The following is a 19,727-nucleotide window of genomic DNA, read 5'->3' as shown; positions in this document are numbered from 1 at the left end:
TGACGTACTTCAGTCTGTATAATAGGCTTCAGTTTCATCCACCTCATTAGAACTAATTCAAATCTATTCTTTTATAATGGCTGAGTAATACTCCATTGTGTATAGGTACCACAGCTTTCTTATCCATTCATCTGCAGATGGACATCTGGGTTGCTTCCATGTCCTAGCTATTGTAAACAGTGCTGTGATGAACATTGGGGTGCCTGCGTCTCTTTCAGTTCTGGTTTCCTTGGTGTGTATGCCCAGCAGTGGGATTGCAGGGTCATATGGCAGTTCTTGCATTTATTTTCATTTTGTATATGGGTTCTTTAACTTATCATGATTCTGTTTCCTACTATGCATTATGTTTTCCCAGTACCTTGTGTTTTCAATCCACTCACATTTTTCTGTTTGCATGTAATCTATTGCTTGTTGTATATCTACGTATATTGCCTATCTTTCTTCCACTGATGGACACCAAGTTCAAATGTAGTTTAAATTTTCTTTAAAAATCTTCTTTGTGTTTGAATGTGTATTCAAGCCCTTCGAATTGAATTTATGCCCTCTCCTTGAATGCTCAAATAGAAATATATATATATGAATTGTATTGGTAGTAAATGTCTGAATGAACTTGTGTTATATACAAGAACTCATGCAACCTAGAGAACTGTTTTCCCTAACAAAAGCAATCTTTTAACAGAAGACAAATCCTACTTGTATCTTGAGGCCTGTACAATAGAATAAGTTCTCAGAGATTACAATATACAGTACAAGAGCTGTAGTTAAAAGTAAAATGATTGTACAAGGAGACCTAGATACCTTAGTCTGGTAATATGTCATTTGTTAAATATACTTTAAAACATTATTTTATTAAAATGAATATATTTTGGAGCTTATTCCTTTAGAGTTGTTTGAATTATGAAAAAAAAATACCTTTTTTACTCTATTGTTGAATGTATCGTATATTGACATTGTCCCAAAAGAACTTGAGGTATCTTTTTATAAAGACTGCATAACCCTAAGGACAGAATAGCAAATAGGGTGGGAATAGAAAAGCATTACTTTGTAGAAGAAAGAGTTTCCAAGTATTTTATTTAAAAGCAAGCCTTGTGGCCTTGATTGAGCATTACATTTAACTTTACTGTAAACTGAAAAATAGAAAACATTTTAAAGTATGTCCGATTTCAGAATCAGAATAGAAGGAGCATACTCACTTCTCAGGGCCGGTACTCTGTTTCCTGGTAGACAGACTTGTCACTGAGATCTCCTAGAGGTGTGGGTGTAGGAAACAGACTAATCACCAGGAGGGTTAACATTGAATTCTAACGGTCAGAAGCCCAGTTCTCAGGTACAAAGCAGGGATTTTACGTAGGCAGCAATGTTGTATTTACCCTCAAGCAAGCATTTCATTAAGACCCTTGAATTCTCTATCCTTTAGCGCTGTTTGTTTAGCACATGAAATCAGTTTAGTCTTTGGAAGTGGAAGGTATAGGTAGTAATCCAGCTTCTGCTCCTTGTTATCTGTACATCCTGGACAATTTAATCTCTGCAAACTTCAATTTTCTGATACGTTAAAGTAATAATTAACAGTAAGATACCTTGTAAAACTGTTGCTAGTATTAAGTCAGGTGAAAGTTCTGTAGGATGATTCAGTACATGTTGTTGTTCAGTCACTAAATCGTGTCTGATTCTTTGCAACCACATGGACTGCAGCATACCAGGCTTCCCTGTCCTTCACTGTCTTCTGGAGTTTGCTCAAATTCATGGCCACTGAGTCTGATAGGTGATGCTGTCTAACCTAAGTTTGTTGTTAGGATTCAGTATCAGTTCAGTATCAGTTCAGTCACTCAGTCATGTCTGACTCTTTGCGACCCCATGAATTGCAGCACGCCAGGCCTCCCTGTCCATCACCAACTCCTGGAGTTTACTCAAACTCATGTCCATCAAGTCAGTGATGCCATCCAGCCATCTCATCCTCTGTCGTCCCTTTCTCCTCCTGCCTTCAGTCTTTCCCAGCATCAGGGTCTTTTCCAATGAGTCAGCTCTTCACATGAGGTGGCCAAAGTATTGGAGTTTCAGCTTTATCATCAGTCCTTCCAATGGACACCCAGGACTGATCTCCTTTAGGATGGACTGGTTGGATCTCCTTGCAATCCAAGGGACTCTCAAGAGTCTTCTTCAACACCACTGTTCAAAAGCATCAATTCTTTGGCGCTCAGCTTTTTTCAAAGTCCAACTCTCACTTCCATACATGACCACTGGAAAAACCATAGCCTTGACTAGACGGACCTTTGTTGGCAAAGTAATGTCTCTGGTTTTTAATATGCTATCTAGGTTGGTCATAACTTTCCTTCCAAGGAGTAAGCGTCTTTTAATTTCATGGCTGCAGTCACCATCTGCAGTGATTTTGGAGCCCAAAAATATAAAGTCTGTCACTGTTTCCACTGTTTCCCCATCTATTTGCCATGAAGTGATGGGACCAGATGCCATGATCTTCGTTTTTCTGAATGTTGAGCTTTAAGCCAACTTTTTGACTCTCCTCTTTCACCTTCATCAAGAGGCTCTATAGTTCCTCTTCACTTTCTGCCATAAGGGTGGTGTCATCTTTATATCTGAGGTTATTGATATTTCTCCCGGCAATCTTGATTCCAGCTTGTGTTTCTTCCAGTCCAGCGTTTCTCATGATGTACTCTGCATATAAGTTAAATCAGCAGGGTGACAATATACAGCCTTGATGTACTCCTTTTCGTAGGATTAAGTATGATAAATTATGTGAACCATCACTAGGATGGTTCTGGTGCATATGACCAGATCTTCAGTACACATTAACGTGCTGTCTTTTCTTCTCCCATCTTAATGATCATTCCTTCTCTGCCTTAGGGAAAGCACAAATTGCATGTAGATACCGGGATGGAAGGTGATTGGTGTGGCCTCATTCCTGTTGGACAGCCTTGCAATCAGGTGACCACAACAGGCCTAAAGTGGAACCTTAGTAAGTAAAACCCTTGCACAAGGGGAGATTTTCTTTCTTTCTTATTTTTTTACAAAATTTATCTCGATAAATAATTAGAAGTGGAATTGCTGGGTCATATGGGAACTCTAGCCTTTCAATGAATAGCCAGACTATTTTCTACCGCGGCCATACCAGTTGTACATTCCTACCCGTGACGTGTGAGGATTCCAGTTTCTCCATATCCTGGTGAGTATGAAGTGATGTCTCACTGTGGTTTTTACTTTCTTTCACCTGATGACTAATGATGCTGAACACATTTTCATGAGCTTAGGGGCCATTTGTGTATATTCTTTGGAGTTATGTCTTTTTAAATCTTTGCCTGTATTTTAATTGGATTATCTCTCTTTTTACATTAACTTGTAAGATTCCTTTATGTACTCTAGATATAAGTCCTATATCAGATAATATGATTTGAAAATATTTTCTCATACTCTTTGACTTATGTTTTTATTTTCTGAAATTTAATTAACTAAATTTATTAATCTAATTTTGAAGTCCAGGTTTTTTTCTTTTATGGATCATACATTTGGTGTCATAGCTAAGCACTCTGTCTACCCTTTTTCGTGGTTTTGTGTGCTTGAAACCTACCTTACTTTTCAAGAAAAGTAGCTCTTCTAACTAGAGTAATTAAAACATCTGTGATTTTATAAGATTAGCTGTTCTGACTAAATTTTCAAATGTTCTCCAGTACTTAAGAACTGTACTATGTAGTAATCACTCTAACACTGTCTGGATTGAAGAACAAAAAATGAGGTGGATCTGTTCATGAAATAAATGCTGATTCCAAAAGAAACCATCAGGCATTGTGAAATAATCACCCCTAGTCCCCAAGAATAACAGTTAACAATTTAATCAAAGAGCTTTGAGTGAATGTCAAAGGGATTATCTCATGATTGACTGATACCTCTAAAGTTGTAAAAAGTAAAATATGGAACCATGACATTCTTTTATAACATGTGAAACTTTTGGGTTCCCAAAAAGATATAAATACCTCAAGAGATAAATATAATGAAGATTAAAAGATATTTTAAAAGTTCTTTCTAGGAGCCACTGCTGACACAATTAGGAAGAACTAGAGATATTTTGAAACAAATGTCTGGCCAGTTCATCAGAATTTGAAAGGACCCGGATGAAAACAGATCTCCTCCAGTGCATGGGAACCTGTGGCAGGCTTTGAAGCTGGTTAGCTGCAGCTGCCATGAGCTCCCATCAGAAGCTTTTTTGAAAACATTTCCAGCCTAAGACAATTGGTTTACTGTCTGGAGCTCCCATTATTTCCAAGGACCTGTTCTAGCCAGTGGTGAACTTCCTCCTGGATCTGGTAGTGACCTCATCTTGCCAGGGCTGATACCAAGACATGTCGAGCTCTCTGCACAGTGAGCAGGCAGCGGACGTTGTGGTTGTTCAGTCACTGAGTATCTGACTCTTTGTGACTCCACGGACTACAACATGCCAGACTGCCCTGTCCTTCACCATATTGCTTCCTTTATCTTAGCAGTTGAACAGGTGAGAATCATAAGATACACGAGAACCGTCGGTGTACTTTAGAACATTCTCAGAGCTGCTGTGGAGAAGGAAATGGCAACCCACTGCAGTATTCTTGCCTAGAGAATCCTGTGGATGGAGGAGCCTGGTGGGCTGCTGTCCATGGGGTCGTACAGGGTCAGACACGACTGGAGCGACTTAGCGTTCATGCATGCATTGGAGAAGGAAATGGCAACCCACTCCAGTGTTCTTGGCTGGAGAATCCCAGGGACAGGGGAGCCTGATGGGCTGCCGTCTATGGGGTCACACAGAGTCGGACACGACTGAAGCGACTTAGCAGCAGCAGCAAAGCTGCTGTATTCTACAACAATATACTCATCCTAATTCTTTTTTTTTTAAACAGTTTTAACGTAAAATTACCTTTTGCAGATTTTAAACGTTATACTCCATTTACAGTTATTGCAGAATATTAGCTATATGCCGCATGTTGTGCGGGATGTCCTCACGGCCTGTCTTATACCCAGGGGCTTGTATCTCCTACTCCCCCACCCGTGTTGCCCACCCTCCACTGGTAACCGCTAGTTAGTCCTCTGTGTCTGTGAGTCTGCTTCTTTTTGGCTGTATTGAATAGTTTGTTGTACTTTTAAAATTCCACACATAAGTGATAGTGTACAATATCTGAATAATAAAGTTTACTCCAGGAAGGGGCCTTGGGCATGACGGGCTTTTAGTCTTCTTGTCTGTGATAAAGTTTCAGCCCTGCCAAAGTGCTCTACGCTGTTACTTATCTATATATTTACAGACTGCTTCGGCTTTTGAAATAGGTACTTGATTCTCTACAACTTTGTGGAAGCAAGTAATAGCAACCTCACAAGGTGTGAAAAGCAATACCATTGAGACAAAGTGTTTTATCAGTGATCTGTGGTAATAGTGCTAATGAATAGGGTCTTCTGATAGGTGATGCTGCCTCATTAAAAAGTAGTAAAGATAACTGAGGTGACACCGTGTTGGCTTGGAGACAAGTGGATGGATTATTTTCACAGAGTGGGGGTCTGTCTGTACTCAGAAGAAGTCGCTCAGTCATGTCTGACTCTCTGCGACCCCATGGACTTCCAGGCTCCTCCATCCATGGGATTTTGGAGTGGGTTGCCATTTCCTTCTCCAGGGGATCTTTCCAACCCAGGGATCGAACCTGGGTCTCCTGCACTGCAGGAAGACTGTTTACCATCTGAGCCACCAGGGCTGTACTCAGTGTTCTTGTGAAAGCAGAGCTCTCAGTTCCATGTCAGTTTGTCTGTCACACCTGCAGCGTAGCAGGATGGGGCTGCAGGAGGAGAAAGGAGATGCAATGACTTAACCAGGGGGTGCTCACATCTCGGGTCAAGGAGAAGAAGCAAGTCCTCCCAAGGGAATGCATCAAAATCGTCTTAAGGTGGTCTTGAGGCTGGCATTCTCTCTGTCTATACCCACTATAAAATATGATGCCACAAGTTCTAAAAGGAGTCTGATTCATATGGTTCAGTTTGTGGTATGTCACATCACAGACTGTCTTTAAAACAAGTGCCTATTGTGGCACCATCACCCACAAGTGTATGTTTACAAATGTTGTTGAAATCACATATATTACAGTATCTTCAACCAGTTCAGTTCAGTTCAGTTGCTCAGTCGTGTCTGAACTCTTGCGACCTCATGGACTGCTACGCCAGGCTTCCCCATCCATCACCAACTCCCAGAGCTTACTCAAACTGATGTCCATTAAGTTGGTGATACCCTCCAACCATCTCATCCTCTGTTGTCCCCTTCTCCTCCAGCCTTCAATCATTCCCAGCATCAGTATCTTAGTTCATAGCAGTATGCTGTGGATATTCTGTGATGTGTGTCTGGGACTTCCCACGTGGCTCTAATGGTAAAGAACCCACCTGCCAGTGCAGGAGACATAAGAGACATTGCTTCGATCCCTGGGTCTGGAAGATCCTCTGGAGGAGGAAATGGCAACCCCCTCCAGTATTCTTGCCTGGAAAATCCCACGGACAGAAGAATCTGGAGTCGCAGTCCATAGGGTCGCAGAGAGTCAGAGACAAGTGACTGAAGCGACTTAGCACGCACACGCATATCTGGGACTAGAGTTTCTTTAGGCTGTTGTACGTGTGGGAATAAAGTAGCTGCATCATGGGCAAACACACCCTCGCCTCTACTGGACATGTCGTGTGGCTCAGCAGAAGTACCAGTGTACACCCATCCCAGGAGTATCCAAGAGTCCTGTGCTCCCTGTCCTCGCCGGATTCTTGATGATGTCAGATTTAATCATTTTTGCTGGTCTGATGAGTGTCAGTGATATTTCAGTGTCCTCTCTGAAGACTAGTGGGGGAAAATATCTTTATAGCTACTATCCATGTAGGTTTCCTCTTTCATTCATTGCTACTTTCTTTTGCCCTTTAGCCATTGGACTATTTTTTTTTTCTTACTACTGGTTTTTAGAAGCGCTTCACACCATGATGATCTTCAGGCTATACTTTGCCTTTTCTATTTGTTTATGGCATTTTTGTACACACAGAGATTACTAAGTTAAAGATAGTTAAATTTATCAATCTTTTTCTTTCAGATTTGTAATTTCTATCATAATTCATCTTTCTATTCCCCGTGGTCATAAAGATGTTCTTATTTTTAGCTTTAAGGGACTTTTTTTTTTAGGTCTTTTCTTTCACCTGAAATTGATTTTTGTGTATAATATGAGTTAGGGATCTGATTTTTTTCCTTACTGATAACCAGTTGCTCTAGCATCATTTATCATCCTTTTTCCAGTGATTTGTGTTTTCAAATTCATAGGTATGTTTCTTGGATCTCTAGTCTGTTCCCTTGGCTCACATTCTTTTTCCTGTATTGATACTACACTGCCTTAGTTACCATAGCGTTACAATAAATACAGAAATGTGCTAGGTTGAGCCTACCAACCTTGTTCTTCAAAATTTTCATGGATATTCCTGACTTTTGGGGCTTCCCCAGTGGCTCATGGTAAAGGATCTGTCTGCAATGCAAGAGCTGCAGGAGACTCAGGTTCAATCCCTGGGTCAGGAAGATCCCCTGGAGAAGGTCATGGCAACCCACTCCAGTATTCTTGCCAGGAGAATCCCAGGGACAGAGCAGCCTGGCATGCAACAGTCCATGGGTTGCAAAGAGTTGGACATAGCTGAAGCCCATTTGCACACACACCTGGCTTTTTTCTCTTCTTCATAAACTTGCAGCTTGATAAATGTTCAGTTGAGTCGCTCAGTTGTGTCCGACTCTTTGCTACCCCATGAATCGCAGCACACCAGGCCTCCCTGTCCATCACCAACTCCCGAAGTTTACCCAAACTCATGTCCATCGAGTCAGTGATGCCATCCAGCCATTTCTTCCTCTGTCGTCCCCTTCTCCTCCTACCCCCAATCCCTCCCAGCATCAAGGTCTTTTCCAATGAGTCAGCTCTTCGCATGAGGTGGCCAAAAAGTATTGGAGTTTCACCTTCAGCATCAGTCCTTCCAATGGACTGCTACCCAGGACTGCTCTCCTTTAGGATGGACTGGTTGGATCTCCTTGCAGTCCAAGGGACTCTCAAGAGTCTTCTCCAACACCACAGTTCAAAAGCATCAATTCTTTGGCGCTCAGCTTTCTTCACAGTCCAACTCTCACATCCATACATGACCACTGGAAAAACCATAGCCTTGACTTTACCTTTGTTGGTAAAGTAATGTCTCTGGTTTTTAATATGCTCTCTAGGTTGGTCATAACTTTCCTTCCAAGGAGTAAGCGTCTTTTATTTTCATGGCTGCAGTCACCATCTGCAGTGATTTTGGAGCCCAAAAAAATAAAGTCTGACAAATGTTACACACACACAATTCCATTGTAGTTTTTATCAGAATCAGCCTTAATTTAGAGATTACATTAGGAGACTAGAACAGTTGGGAATGAGAATTCCTGTACAAAACTGAGTCTTCCCATCCATAAACATAATTTCTTTCTCCATTTAATTAGAATTTGAATTGCTTTTGATAATTAGAAGTTTTGTCCATAAGATCCTGTACTTAATGAGTCACAGAAGGACTCATCTCTAGAAACCTTATACTTAGTGTTGCTTTGTAAAGTACCCCTTTAAAAAATTACAGTTTCTGAGTTAATTTGTGCTGTATGGACACTTGATTTTATTTGTATTACTGTATTTATGAACACTTTCATGATTTCCAAAAATTTGACCTGGGTTCGTAATCATGTTTCTTTCTTCTTCATCTGTAACAAATAGGACTGTGTTCAATTATGAGTAACTGAAATAATAGTTTTAAACAGCACCCCCCACGCCCCCCGCCCCGCCGCCGCTGTGTAATAAAGTGCAGAGTTAAGTATTTACAGGGCAAGGCTTCTGTGATTTATTCAGCCTTTGCTTCAAGACGCAAGATGTCTCCGATGTAGAGTATCCCCTGTTTAGCATCAGGTGGGAAAACACAGAGAGGAAGTGGTGCAGCACGTCCTGCAGGAAAACACGGCATCAGGGATTGCCAGCGTTTGCAGAAACCCTCCCTCGTTTCATCATTTGCCTCGGTGGCCAGAGCTATCACACGCCACCCTAGCTGCAAAGGAGGCTAGGACATGAATTGTTTTTTAATCTGAGGACATAGTCACCCCAAATAAAACTGAGATTCTGTCAGTGAGGAAGGAATAAGTAGGAGTCTGCTCTTCTATCAAAAAAAAAAAAAAAAATGTCTTTTCTTTGTCTGCCATCTTGATGAACACTTTAGCCATATATATTAACATAATAAAAACTTTCTTTCAGTCATATTCTTATGGATTTCTATTTTTGCTTTTGATGGATCCACAGTAAAATTTTGTTTATAATTTTGTTTATAATCTGCATTTAACTCTATCTATCCTTTAGACCTTTTATTTTTCTTTGATGCGCTACAGTTTTACTACAGCGTGTTTAAGTATAACTTTTGTTGTATTTGATTTTCTTTCCCTCTGCTGCTTGGGGTCATTCATTGATTTTGAAAAATTATCAGATCCCCCGTTTTTCAAATAAGGATATGGTAGTTTAAAGTCTTACTTAGCAGTGGACCAAATTAATGTCATTATGGATCGATGCACTCAGAATTTGAATTCAAGTCTTCAGTGCTGTTTATATTTATATATCAAGTCTACAGTGCTATTTATATATTTTCCATAGAAAATAAGTTGATGTTTTTTAAAAAATCACTAAAGGGAATTTGAGATAAGGGGTAGGAAACTGCAGACAGGGAAAGAAAGCAAAGGAACCAGGAAAGAAGACACAGTGGTAGGAAATTAACATTAATTTGGAAGAAATATAAAAAATTCTGAGGGACAAACTTTTAACTTCACTACACTTTTACCTAAGAAAAAATTTAAATAGAATTGCCCTCAATTTGCCCAGGCATCTGCTTTATAACTCAAATTGAGTTTGAAATTATGCATCCATTGTTCCTTCTTTTGTGTTTTTTCAAAGTATAGAAATAAGTGACAGAATGAAATAATTTCATAGCATTGACTGAAAGAGACTCAAATCTAGCCCAAGTGAAAGAGTTTGGAAAGAAAAAAAAATTCTGAGAAAACAGTTTGAAAAGAGTTTTCATCTCTATGGAAATACTGTGTAATAAGTGTGTACAGGTACCAAGATCTCCTGCAGGAGCTCTCTGTGAGGATTTTTAAGTGCCAGCCTATCAAGGGAACAGTTCAAGAGTCTATTTAGAAAAGGAAAGAAAACTACAGTTGCTATTAATGCAGTTTCAGTGAAAAGTCTTATTTCTCATTCCTTTATACCTTACAAAGTGATTCTAGTGAGTTATCATGGTTTGACAATAGCTATACATATTTAGTGGAGAAGGAAATGGCAACCCACTCCAGTATTCTTGCCTGGAGAATCCCGTGGACAGAGGAGCCTGGTGAGCTGCTGTCCATAGGGTGACACAGAGTCGGATACGACTGAAGCGACTTAGCAGCAGCAGCAGACATCCATAGGCTATAACCTCTTGAGCTAGTGCTACTAGTGTGTGAGTTGTTTCGTATTTTTAAATATCTTTGTCATTATTTTAATTATTGCTTTTCTAATCCAGTGCTTTAAAAAAAAAGCACTCAGTCTGTGATGTCAACATTTCTTCTCTGATTAAAGGGCAGTATCTTTTGTATCTTAATTCATTTGATAATCAGTAATCCAATTTGAGTTGAAGACATTGTTAAAATTTTTACCTAAAACACATAGTCAAAGGTGATGATACTGAGGATGGCTTGTAAAAAACTAATTTTTTTTTCCTGCAAGGAATATGTTAGCTAAAGCTTCCCACCCCAAGATCACTTTCTCAAGTTTATAATTTGGTGCAATGACTGTATGTCATCATATCTAAGATGTCATCAGTTATAAGATGCCTCCTTATTTTATGTACACTGAGAAAAAATTCTACCAATTATAATTGCAGAGATATGGGGGAAATGTATGTGTTAAAACTAGTGAAATATGGTAGATCAAATAGCATAGAAACTTAAAAGTCAAATTATATTCATAGACATACCACTCTTAAACCTGTCATGAAAAACTGCAAAAACCATTGAAATGGGCAAAAAGATATCTGTGTATCTTTAAGTAGATTCTTGGGCCTAGTCTAGAGGCTCTTGAAGGGTTATCTGGTTCTGTGTGACACTTAGCTTTTCATCATCTTTGCTTATTTTAGAAATGTTGTGGAATTGGAAATTGACTGGTAAAGGACTGATCATACTGTATATGATTCCTACTAATATAATTCAGTTGAGCTTTTGTTTTCAAAACTCCATGCATTATCACCCTATATAAATTGCCAATTTTCTATTAGCAAATCCATTTCAGCATTCCGGGCTGTCTTAGTAAGTTTATCCTTTGTAGTCACCTTTGAAACAGCTTTTTTTTTTTTTACATCGTACTAGTTTTCTCATTAATTAATGACGTAATTGAAATCTTTGTGTTCATTTTATATTTGTATGAGCCATTACTTTACCCTTTAAAGATTAAAAAAAAAATCAAATTGTAATCACCTACAGTGGTAGAGAATCCACCTGTCAATGCAGGAAATACAAGAGATGTAGGTTCGACCTGTGTGTCAGGAAGGTCCCCTGGAGGAGGAAATGTCAACCCACTCCATTATTCTTGCCTGGAATATTCAGGGGACAGAGGAGCCTGGTGAGCTACAGTCCATGGGGTCGCAAAGAGTCGGACACGACTGAGCACACACACATTATATTTAAAGGATCACAGACTGTTACAGTCTTTTTTAAAGAAAATGTTAAGTTTTACTGCAAAATACTGCTTAACTTCTGCCTGTATGCTCTAGGTCAGAGGGAGCCCTGAGACAAAGGTCTGATGATGTCACTTCCATATTTGTATCTGGAAAAGGTCTTACAAGGGCCATACCTGAACTGTTCACTCTGTATCTATAAAGGCTCATGACCATGACCAAGTCATTTAAGCAAAAGACATCAGACCAATATGCTCATCTAGAAGGCATGCGTTGATTCTAGTATTAGTCAACTAAGCTGGAAGGAAATGACATTTTTTTGATAGTTTCATTGAAATATAATTGATATATATATATATAATTCACTCATTTAAAATTAAGTGATACTTAGTTTATTTGCAAATATGTGCAACCATGCATGGTCGTGCTCAGTTGTGTCCCACTCTTTCTGACCCCATGCACTGTAGCCCACTGGGCTCCTTTGTCAATGGGATTTTCCAGGCAAGAATACTGGAGTGGATTGCCAGTATTCCAGGGGATCTTCCTGACCCAGGGATTGAACTCGCAACTCCTGAGTCTCCTGCATTGGCAAGTAGATTCTTTTATACTGAGCCACCTGGGAAGTCCCAATATGTGCAACCCTTGCAAGTCAAATTACAAACATATTCATCTCCTCAAAAAGCGTGTTCCCTTCAGCCAGCAGCCACCATACTCTTCCTGTCCCCCACCCTGCCCTCTCCTCCATCCCTAAGCAACCACCAGTTTACTTTGCCTCTATAGATTTCCCTGTCCTAGATTTTCATATGAATAGACATGTAATGGACTTTTGTTACTGGCTTCTTTGACTTTAGCATGTTCTCAGGGTTCATCCACGTTGTAGAACTTAATGGTATTTTTTTCCTTTTTATGATCAAACAATATTCTACTGTATATTAATATATCTTATTTATCCATCCACCCACTAATGGACCTTTGGATTATATCTGCCTTCTGTCTATTATGAAAAATAAACGTTCTTCTACAGCTTTCTGTATGGACATGTTTCATTTCTCATGGGTACACACCTAGTTGTGGGGTCGTATTGGAACTTTATGTTTAGTTGCTGAGGAACTGCTAGACGCTTTTCCAAAGGAGCTGCATTGTTTTAAAGTCCCACCAGCCTTGTGTGAGAGGTCTGACTTGCCCATATCCTTGCTCATGCTTGTATTTATTTGACTTTTTGACTTTAGCCATCCTGATGGGTGTGAAGTGGTATCTTGTTGTGGTTTTGGTTTACATTTCCCTGGTGACTAATGAGGAGAAGGCGATGGCACCCCACTCCAGTACTCTTGCTGGAAAATCCCATGGACAGAGGAGCCTGGTGGGCTGCAGTCCATGGGGTCGCTAAGAGTCGGACACGACTGAGCGACTTCACTCTCACTTTTCACTTTCATGCATTGGAGAAGGAAATGGCAACCCACTCCAGTGTTCTTGCCTGGAGAATTCCAGGGATGACGGAGCCTGGTGGGCTGCCATCTTTGGGTTTGCACAGAGTTGGACATGACTGGAGCGACTTAGCAGCAGTGACTAATAATGTAGAATATATTTTTCAGGTATTCATTGGCTATTTGTATCCCTTCTTTGGAGATCCTTTGGCCCTTCTACAATTGTGTTGTCTTTTTATTATTAAGTTGTAAGTGTTCGTTGTATATTTTAGACACAAATCACTTAAGATTTACAAATATTTATTTCCCCATTCTGCAGGCTGTCTTTTCACTGTTTTTAATGGTGTTCTCTGAAGAGCAATCATTTTTCATTTTGATAAAGTTTAATTTATCTATTTTTTCTTTTGTTGATTATGCTTTTGGTGTCACATTGCCAAATCTAACGTCATAAAGATTGACTCCTATATTTTCTTTTAAAGAGTTTATAATAGTTTTTTTTCCCCATATGTTTAGGTCTTTGATCCATCTTGCATTAATTTTTGAATACGGTATAAAGTAATGGTCGAGAATTAATTCATTGATTTCTGCAAAGAAGTCAGCTAAGATTCTGATAGGGATTATGTTGACTCTAGGTCAGTTTGAGAAGTATATAGTTGACCCTTGAAAAACATGGGTTTGAACTGCATGGATCCATTTATGTCCGGTTTTTTTTTTTTTTACATAAATATGGTACTACATTTTTGATCCATGGTTGGTTGTATCCCTGGGTGCAGAATCTTCATGGACTTCAGTATCTACAGATTTGAGTATCCATAGCAGGTCCTGGAACTCGTGTCCCCCATATACCCAGGGACGGCTATAGCTGTGTCAGCCACGTTAAATTTTCCAATCCATGAGCATTGGGTAGTTTCAATTTGTTTATATCTCCAATTTCTTTCAGCAAAGCTTTGTAATTTTCATAGTATAAGTGTTGTACTTCTTTTGTTAAATGTATTCTAAGTATTACATTGTTTTGATGCTGCTATAAATGGAATTGTTTTCTTTACATTTACACTGGTTAATGCAAGTATATGAAATACAGTTGATTTTTACATCAATTGACCTTATATGCTGCAGCCTTCCTGAACATAGTTATTAGTTCTAATGTGTTTTAGTGGACTTCTTAGAATTTTCTCTTTATAAGATCATGTCATCTATAAATAGAGATAGTTCTACTTCTTTTCTAATGTGGATACCTTTTTTCTCTGACCAAATTGTTCTGTTAGGACCTGCAGTCAGATACTGAATAGAATTCAGATAGTACTGAAATAGTACTCAGATAGGTTGGAGAGTAGCACATGTGGACACCCTTGTCCTGTTCTTGATCACATGAAAAAAGCATTCAGTGTTGGTTTTCCACAAATGTCCTTGATCAAACTGAGGAAAGCCCATTATATTCCTACTTTGGGTGCTTTTTGTTTGTTTGTTTGTTTGTTATTTTAATCTATCATGGAAGGGCATTGGACTTTGCTTTTTCTGGTTTTTTTTTTTTTTTTTTGGTTATTGAGATGATCCTGTGATTTAAAAAAAAAATTGTATTGATATAATAATACATTGCACTACTTGGATTTCAGATATTAAATCAAATTTAAATCCTTTGGAGAAGTTCCACTTGGTCATGATGTATAATTCTTTCTATGTGTTGTTGGAATCAGTTTCCTAGTGTTTTGTTGAGGATTTTGGCATACTTGTTCCTAAGATACATTGTTTTGTAGGGTTTTTTCCTTGTGAAGTCTTTGACTAGTGTATTATCTTGGTGGTACTGACATCTAGGCTTCACAGATGGCACTAGTGGTAAAGAACCCACCTGTCAATGCAGGAGATGCAGGTTCAGTCGCTGGGTCAGGAAGATTCCCTGGAGGAGAAAATGGCAACCCACTCCAGTGTTCTTGGAGTACCCTAGGATTCTGGAGAATCCTATGGAGAAGGGAGCTTGGCGTGCTATATTCCATAGAGTCGCAGAGTCAGACACAGCTGAAGTGATTTAGCAGGCATGCACGCACACACTGACATCTACTCTTAAGGTCCAAGCATTCAAGAGGGAAGCCCCAGGGAAGTCAACCAAGGCAGCCAGAGTGAAACAGCAGTGAAACGAGTCTAGCTGGCACGGTGCAGATTTGGGCAGGAGGTAGCCTAGAGGAAGCTAGTTTGCAGGAGACACCGCAAGTGTGTTCTCATCCAGAGATAGGTCGTGCCTTGTGCCTTGCCCTCCTTTATTTCTGTGCTTGCTGCTGGAGACTGGGGAGGGAGGAGAAGAGGAAACCTAAGGGTCGGCCTGTATCTAATGATTAAAAAATAGACTTTATTTTCTTGAATTCCAAAATCACTGTGGACGGTGACTGCATCCACAAAGTTAAAAGACATTTGCTCCTTGGAAAAAAAGCTGTGACAAACCTAGACAGCATATTAAAACGCAGAGACATCACTTTGCTGAAAAAAGGCCACATAATCAAAGCTATGGTTTGTCCAGTAGTCATGTACAGATGTCAGAGTTGGGGGATAAAGAAAGCCAAGAACTGGAGAATTAAAGCTTTTGATTTGTCACGCTGGAGAAGACTCTTAAGAGTCTCTTGGACAGCGAGGAGATCAGTCAGTCCTAAGGAAATCAGTCCTCAGTATTCATTGGAAGGACTGATGCTGCAGCTGAAGCTCCAATACTTTGGCCACCTGATGGGAAGAGCCAACTCATTGGAAAAGACCCTGATGCTAGGAAAGATTGAGGGCAGGAGGAGAAGGGGGTGACAGAAGATGAAATGGTTGGATGGCATCATCGACTCAATGGGCATGAGTTTGAGCAAACTCTGGGAGACAGTAAAGGACAGGGAAGCCTGGGGTGCTGGAGTCTATGGGGTCACAAAGAATTGCACATGACTTAGTGACTGAACAACAACAACAGGGACTGGCCAGTCCTTCTAAGGAGCAAGTGTAGGTCACTGAACATTTAAGTCCAATCTCCTGGGGAAGGAGTTTCATTTCCATGAAGATTATATCGAATAATCTCTAAGTGGTTTTTAAAAAGCACTTTTCTCCACACCGGGATACAGACAACAAGCAGCCTTTTCCCCTTCTGTGTTTAATTAGCTGTCAGTGGCTTTACATCTTCACTGCTTTATGTTATTAATTTAGAAAAGTCATTAATGTTTCCATAGGTCATTTTTATTTATAAGTGGAAAGTGCTAGCTATAAATTCCAATATTGATTTTTCTCCAATAATAACTTTTCACTAAGTATCTTTCAAACCTCAGAAAATAATAAGTTCCGTCCCAAATTTATGTAAATTTAAATGCATGAAAGATTTATTTTTATAATAGCTATACCTAGAATGTTTATTTTATATGTATAAATAAATTAGATTATAATTACAGGTAAATATTTTGCAAAGGTTTTTCAAGAAAGCTTTGCATTTCTATTCGTAGGACAGTGCATATTTGGTAAGACTTAAAGGGTAACACTATGTACTGCGTTTATTACTCTAGGCTGTATTAAGTGATTTTTTAATTGAGTATAGTTGGCTTACAGTGTTCTGTTAGTTTCAGGTGTACAGCACAATCAGTTGTACGTATACATGTATCCGTTCTTTTTAGATTCTGTTCCCATGTAGCTCATTACGGAGTGCTAAGCAGAGTCCCCCGTGCTCTGTGTGAGGTCCTGGTATGCTGTCTGTTGTATATAGTGGTGTGTATGTATCAGTCCCAGTCTCCCACTTTACCCTCCCCTTTTCCTGCTTGGTGGCTCGTGACTCAGTTTCTGTCTGTAAGTAGGTTCACTTGTGCCATGTTTTAGATCCCACACAAGCAATGTCACATTTACCTTTCTGCCTGACTCACCTCACTCAGTACGACAATCTGAGGTCCGTTCATGTTGCTACAAATGGCATTTTCACTCTTTTTTATGGCTGAGTAATGCTCCACGTGTGTGTGTGTGTGTGTGTACGCACCACATCTTTATCCCTTCCTCCAGTGATGAGCATTTGCGTTGCTTCCATTCTTACTGTTGCAGACAGTTCTGCGTGGGAAATTAAGGTGCATGTAAACACTTTGGGATTACAGTTTTCTGCAGATACATCCCTAGAAGTGGAATTGCTAGATCATATAGTAGCTCTATTTTTTGTGATTTTATATTTTTTACTACATTATGGAAATAGTAGAATATTACATTTTTTATTAATGGAATATATTTTAAAAAAAAGAAACCTGAATTAGGTTGATACCACATCTTGATTTTTTAAAATACACTCTTGATAGTAAATGCCAGCAAATGACAATCTCTATGATATACAGTCCAAAACTGTAGGAATGATATTTCCTTTACTTAGAATTTAGGATAATTACAGTATCATAATGTTGAAAGGCATATAGTTGTTTGTCTAGACTTACAGTTTTCAAATGAAATGCTGCTGCTGCTGCTAAGTCGCTTCAGTCATGTCCGACTCTGTGTGACCCCATAGACGCTAGCCCACCAGGCTCCCCTGTCCCTGGGATTCTCCAGGCAAGAACGCTGGAGTGGGTTGCCATTTTCTTCTCCAATGCATGAAAGTGAAAAAATAAAGTGAAGTCGCTCAGTCATGTCCGACTCCTAGCGACCCCATGGACTGCAGCCCACCAGGCCCCTCCGTCCATGGGTTTTTCCAGGCAAGAGTACTGGAGTGGGTTGCCATTGCCTTCTCCTCAAATGGAATAACTAATATCTAAAAGTTACTCCCACAAGTCACATGGCTTCCTCGGGCCAGATCTGGCCTGGAAATCAGTGTCTCTATCCCAACACAAAGTTTTTTCCTTATAGGTTCCTTCAATATTAGCAGTGTAGAAAATGGTGATATTTGATAATAGATTCAAATATATAAAGGTGAAAGTGAAAGTCCTCAGTCATGTTCTACTCTTTGTCACCCTATGGTCTACACAGCCCATGGGATTCTCCAGGCCAGAATACTGGTGTGGGTAGCTGTTCCCTTCTTCAGGGAATCTTTCCAACGTAGGGATCAAACCCAGGTCTCGACCCACGTTGCAGGCAGATTCTTTACCAGCTGAGCCACAAGGGAAGCCCACATATATAAAGATAGGTAAACTTAAGAATGTCATGTTTGAAAGGTAGATAAAATATATAGCCATATTTGTTAAAGTTTTCACAATGTAAATTTGTGGCTGTATCAGTTATAGATTGCTTCTGTAACCAATAATCATAAACTAAGAACCTAAAACGGTTTGTTCATTACCTACAGTTATGCAGGTTGAATTCCAAAATCGGTCTTATGTTATTGACAGAGCTGTGTTCCTCCCAGGGGCTCCGGTAGAGAATCCTTTTCAGACCATCTCAGCCTTCAGAAGCTGCCCACGTTTCTTGACTCATGATTCCTTCTTTCACTGTCAAGGCCGTCAGCACAGCAGCATCAGATCTCTGACCTCTTTTTACACTATCACGTCTCCTTCTCTGACTCAGACTTAAAGCTATTCTTTTTTAAAAATAAAAAATTGTGACTACACTGAGACTGCCTGGGTGATCCAAGCTAATCCTAGCTCATGATTTTTAATTTAATCACATATGCAAAGCTCCTCCTGCCATGCAAGTACCTTCTTTATAGATTCCGGGGATTATAATGTGGACATTTTGGGGGTACCATTATACAGCCTATCATATAAGTCTGTAATCAATAATTAATAACTTCTTGGAATAATACATATTGAATGCAATTATTACATCACTGAATCTTTAGTTATTCTGAAAACTACTGTATGAAGACTGTTTATATTGTCCTTGAGAAACTGAATCTCTATGTTGTCGTTCATCTTAGCCTCAGATAACTTGTGGTAAAGACTCTAGACAAAACAGACACAAAACAAATTGTGTGAACATGATTTATTTGGTATCCACAAAGGGTGGGGTGAAGGTTGCAGTTCCTATTCCCTTTGGTTTCTGTTCTCCAAGAAGTGCAGTCAAGTTCAGCCCAGTGTATATTCTGATCCCTGGGAGCCATGAAGGAAGTCAGAGTTCACACAGGACCAGAACAAAAGCTCTGGTCAGCTGGGGGTTGTTAACCAGGTTTGTATTCGAGATATTCCTCCTTTCTATCCTTTTGTGATCGCTTCTCTTGCTTAGCCTTTGAGGCTGCACATTTATGTGTGGTTAAGATGGTGAAAAACAAAAGGCAGAAAATTTGGCTCTTCCTTTTATTGCTTTCTTAGTCACACTTTGTTAGAATCTCAGGACTCTACAGGTCTTTATGGATCGATCAGCCAGCTGTGTATCGTTAATTTGCTGAGCACATGCATACCAACAAACTACTGGTTGACTGTTTACCTGTATTGCTTTTATTCCTGCTCCTTCCACGCGCACAGACACCAGTGCTGCACGCGTATGCTTGTACTACAATATGGTGCCACTTTGGGTTTTCTTATTATATACATATATTTGGTCAGTCTGGGGTTATAGAGCACAAAACTGCAACTTTTGATATGTTCATAAGTTCTGTATATTAACACCGGAGAATCAATGCACAAAGCGACAGTCACAGGAAACTTGAGGGACCCAGCTTTTAGGAAAAAG

General features: G+C 39.6%; 1 protein-coding gene and 1 long non-coding RNA gene across 5 annotated transcripts in view; both read left to right on the top strand.

Moving 5' to 3' along the window:
• Positions 1-19,727, top strand: part of TPK1 (thiamin pyrophosphokinase 1) — a 382,700-nt gene that overhangs the window by 266,861 nt on the left and 96,112 nt on the right. For all 3 annotated transcript variants that reach the window (XM_024990934.2, NM_001080370.1, XM_005205899.3), the window contains exon 8: positions 2,860-2,971. In XM_024990934.2, coding sequence (XP_024846702.1) covers positions 2,860-2,971 — 112 coding nt within the window. The remainder of the gene's footprint in view (positions 1-2,859; positions 2,972-19,727) is intronic.
• The window catches only part of LOC112446451 (uncharacterized), a 107,616-nt gene continuing 90,866 nt past the window's right edge, over positions 2,978-19,727 (top strand). For both annotated transcript variants that reach the window (XR_009494284.1, XR_003034450.2), the window contains exon 1: positions 2,978-19,223. This is a non-coding gene — a long non-coding RNA (uncharacterized lncRNA). The remainder of the gene's footprint in view (positions 19,224-19,727) is intronic.

This window comes from Bos taurus, chromosome 4, assembly GCF_002263795.3.
Source record: "Bos taurus isolate L1 Dominette 01449 registration number 42190680 breed Hereford chromosome 4, ARS-UCD2.0, whole genome shotgun sequence".
NCBI lineage: Eukaryota > Metazoa > Chordata > Mammalia > Artiodactyla > Bovidae > Bos > Bos taurus.
This window is presented reverse-complemented; position numbering and strand designations above follow the sequence as displayed.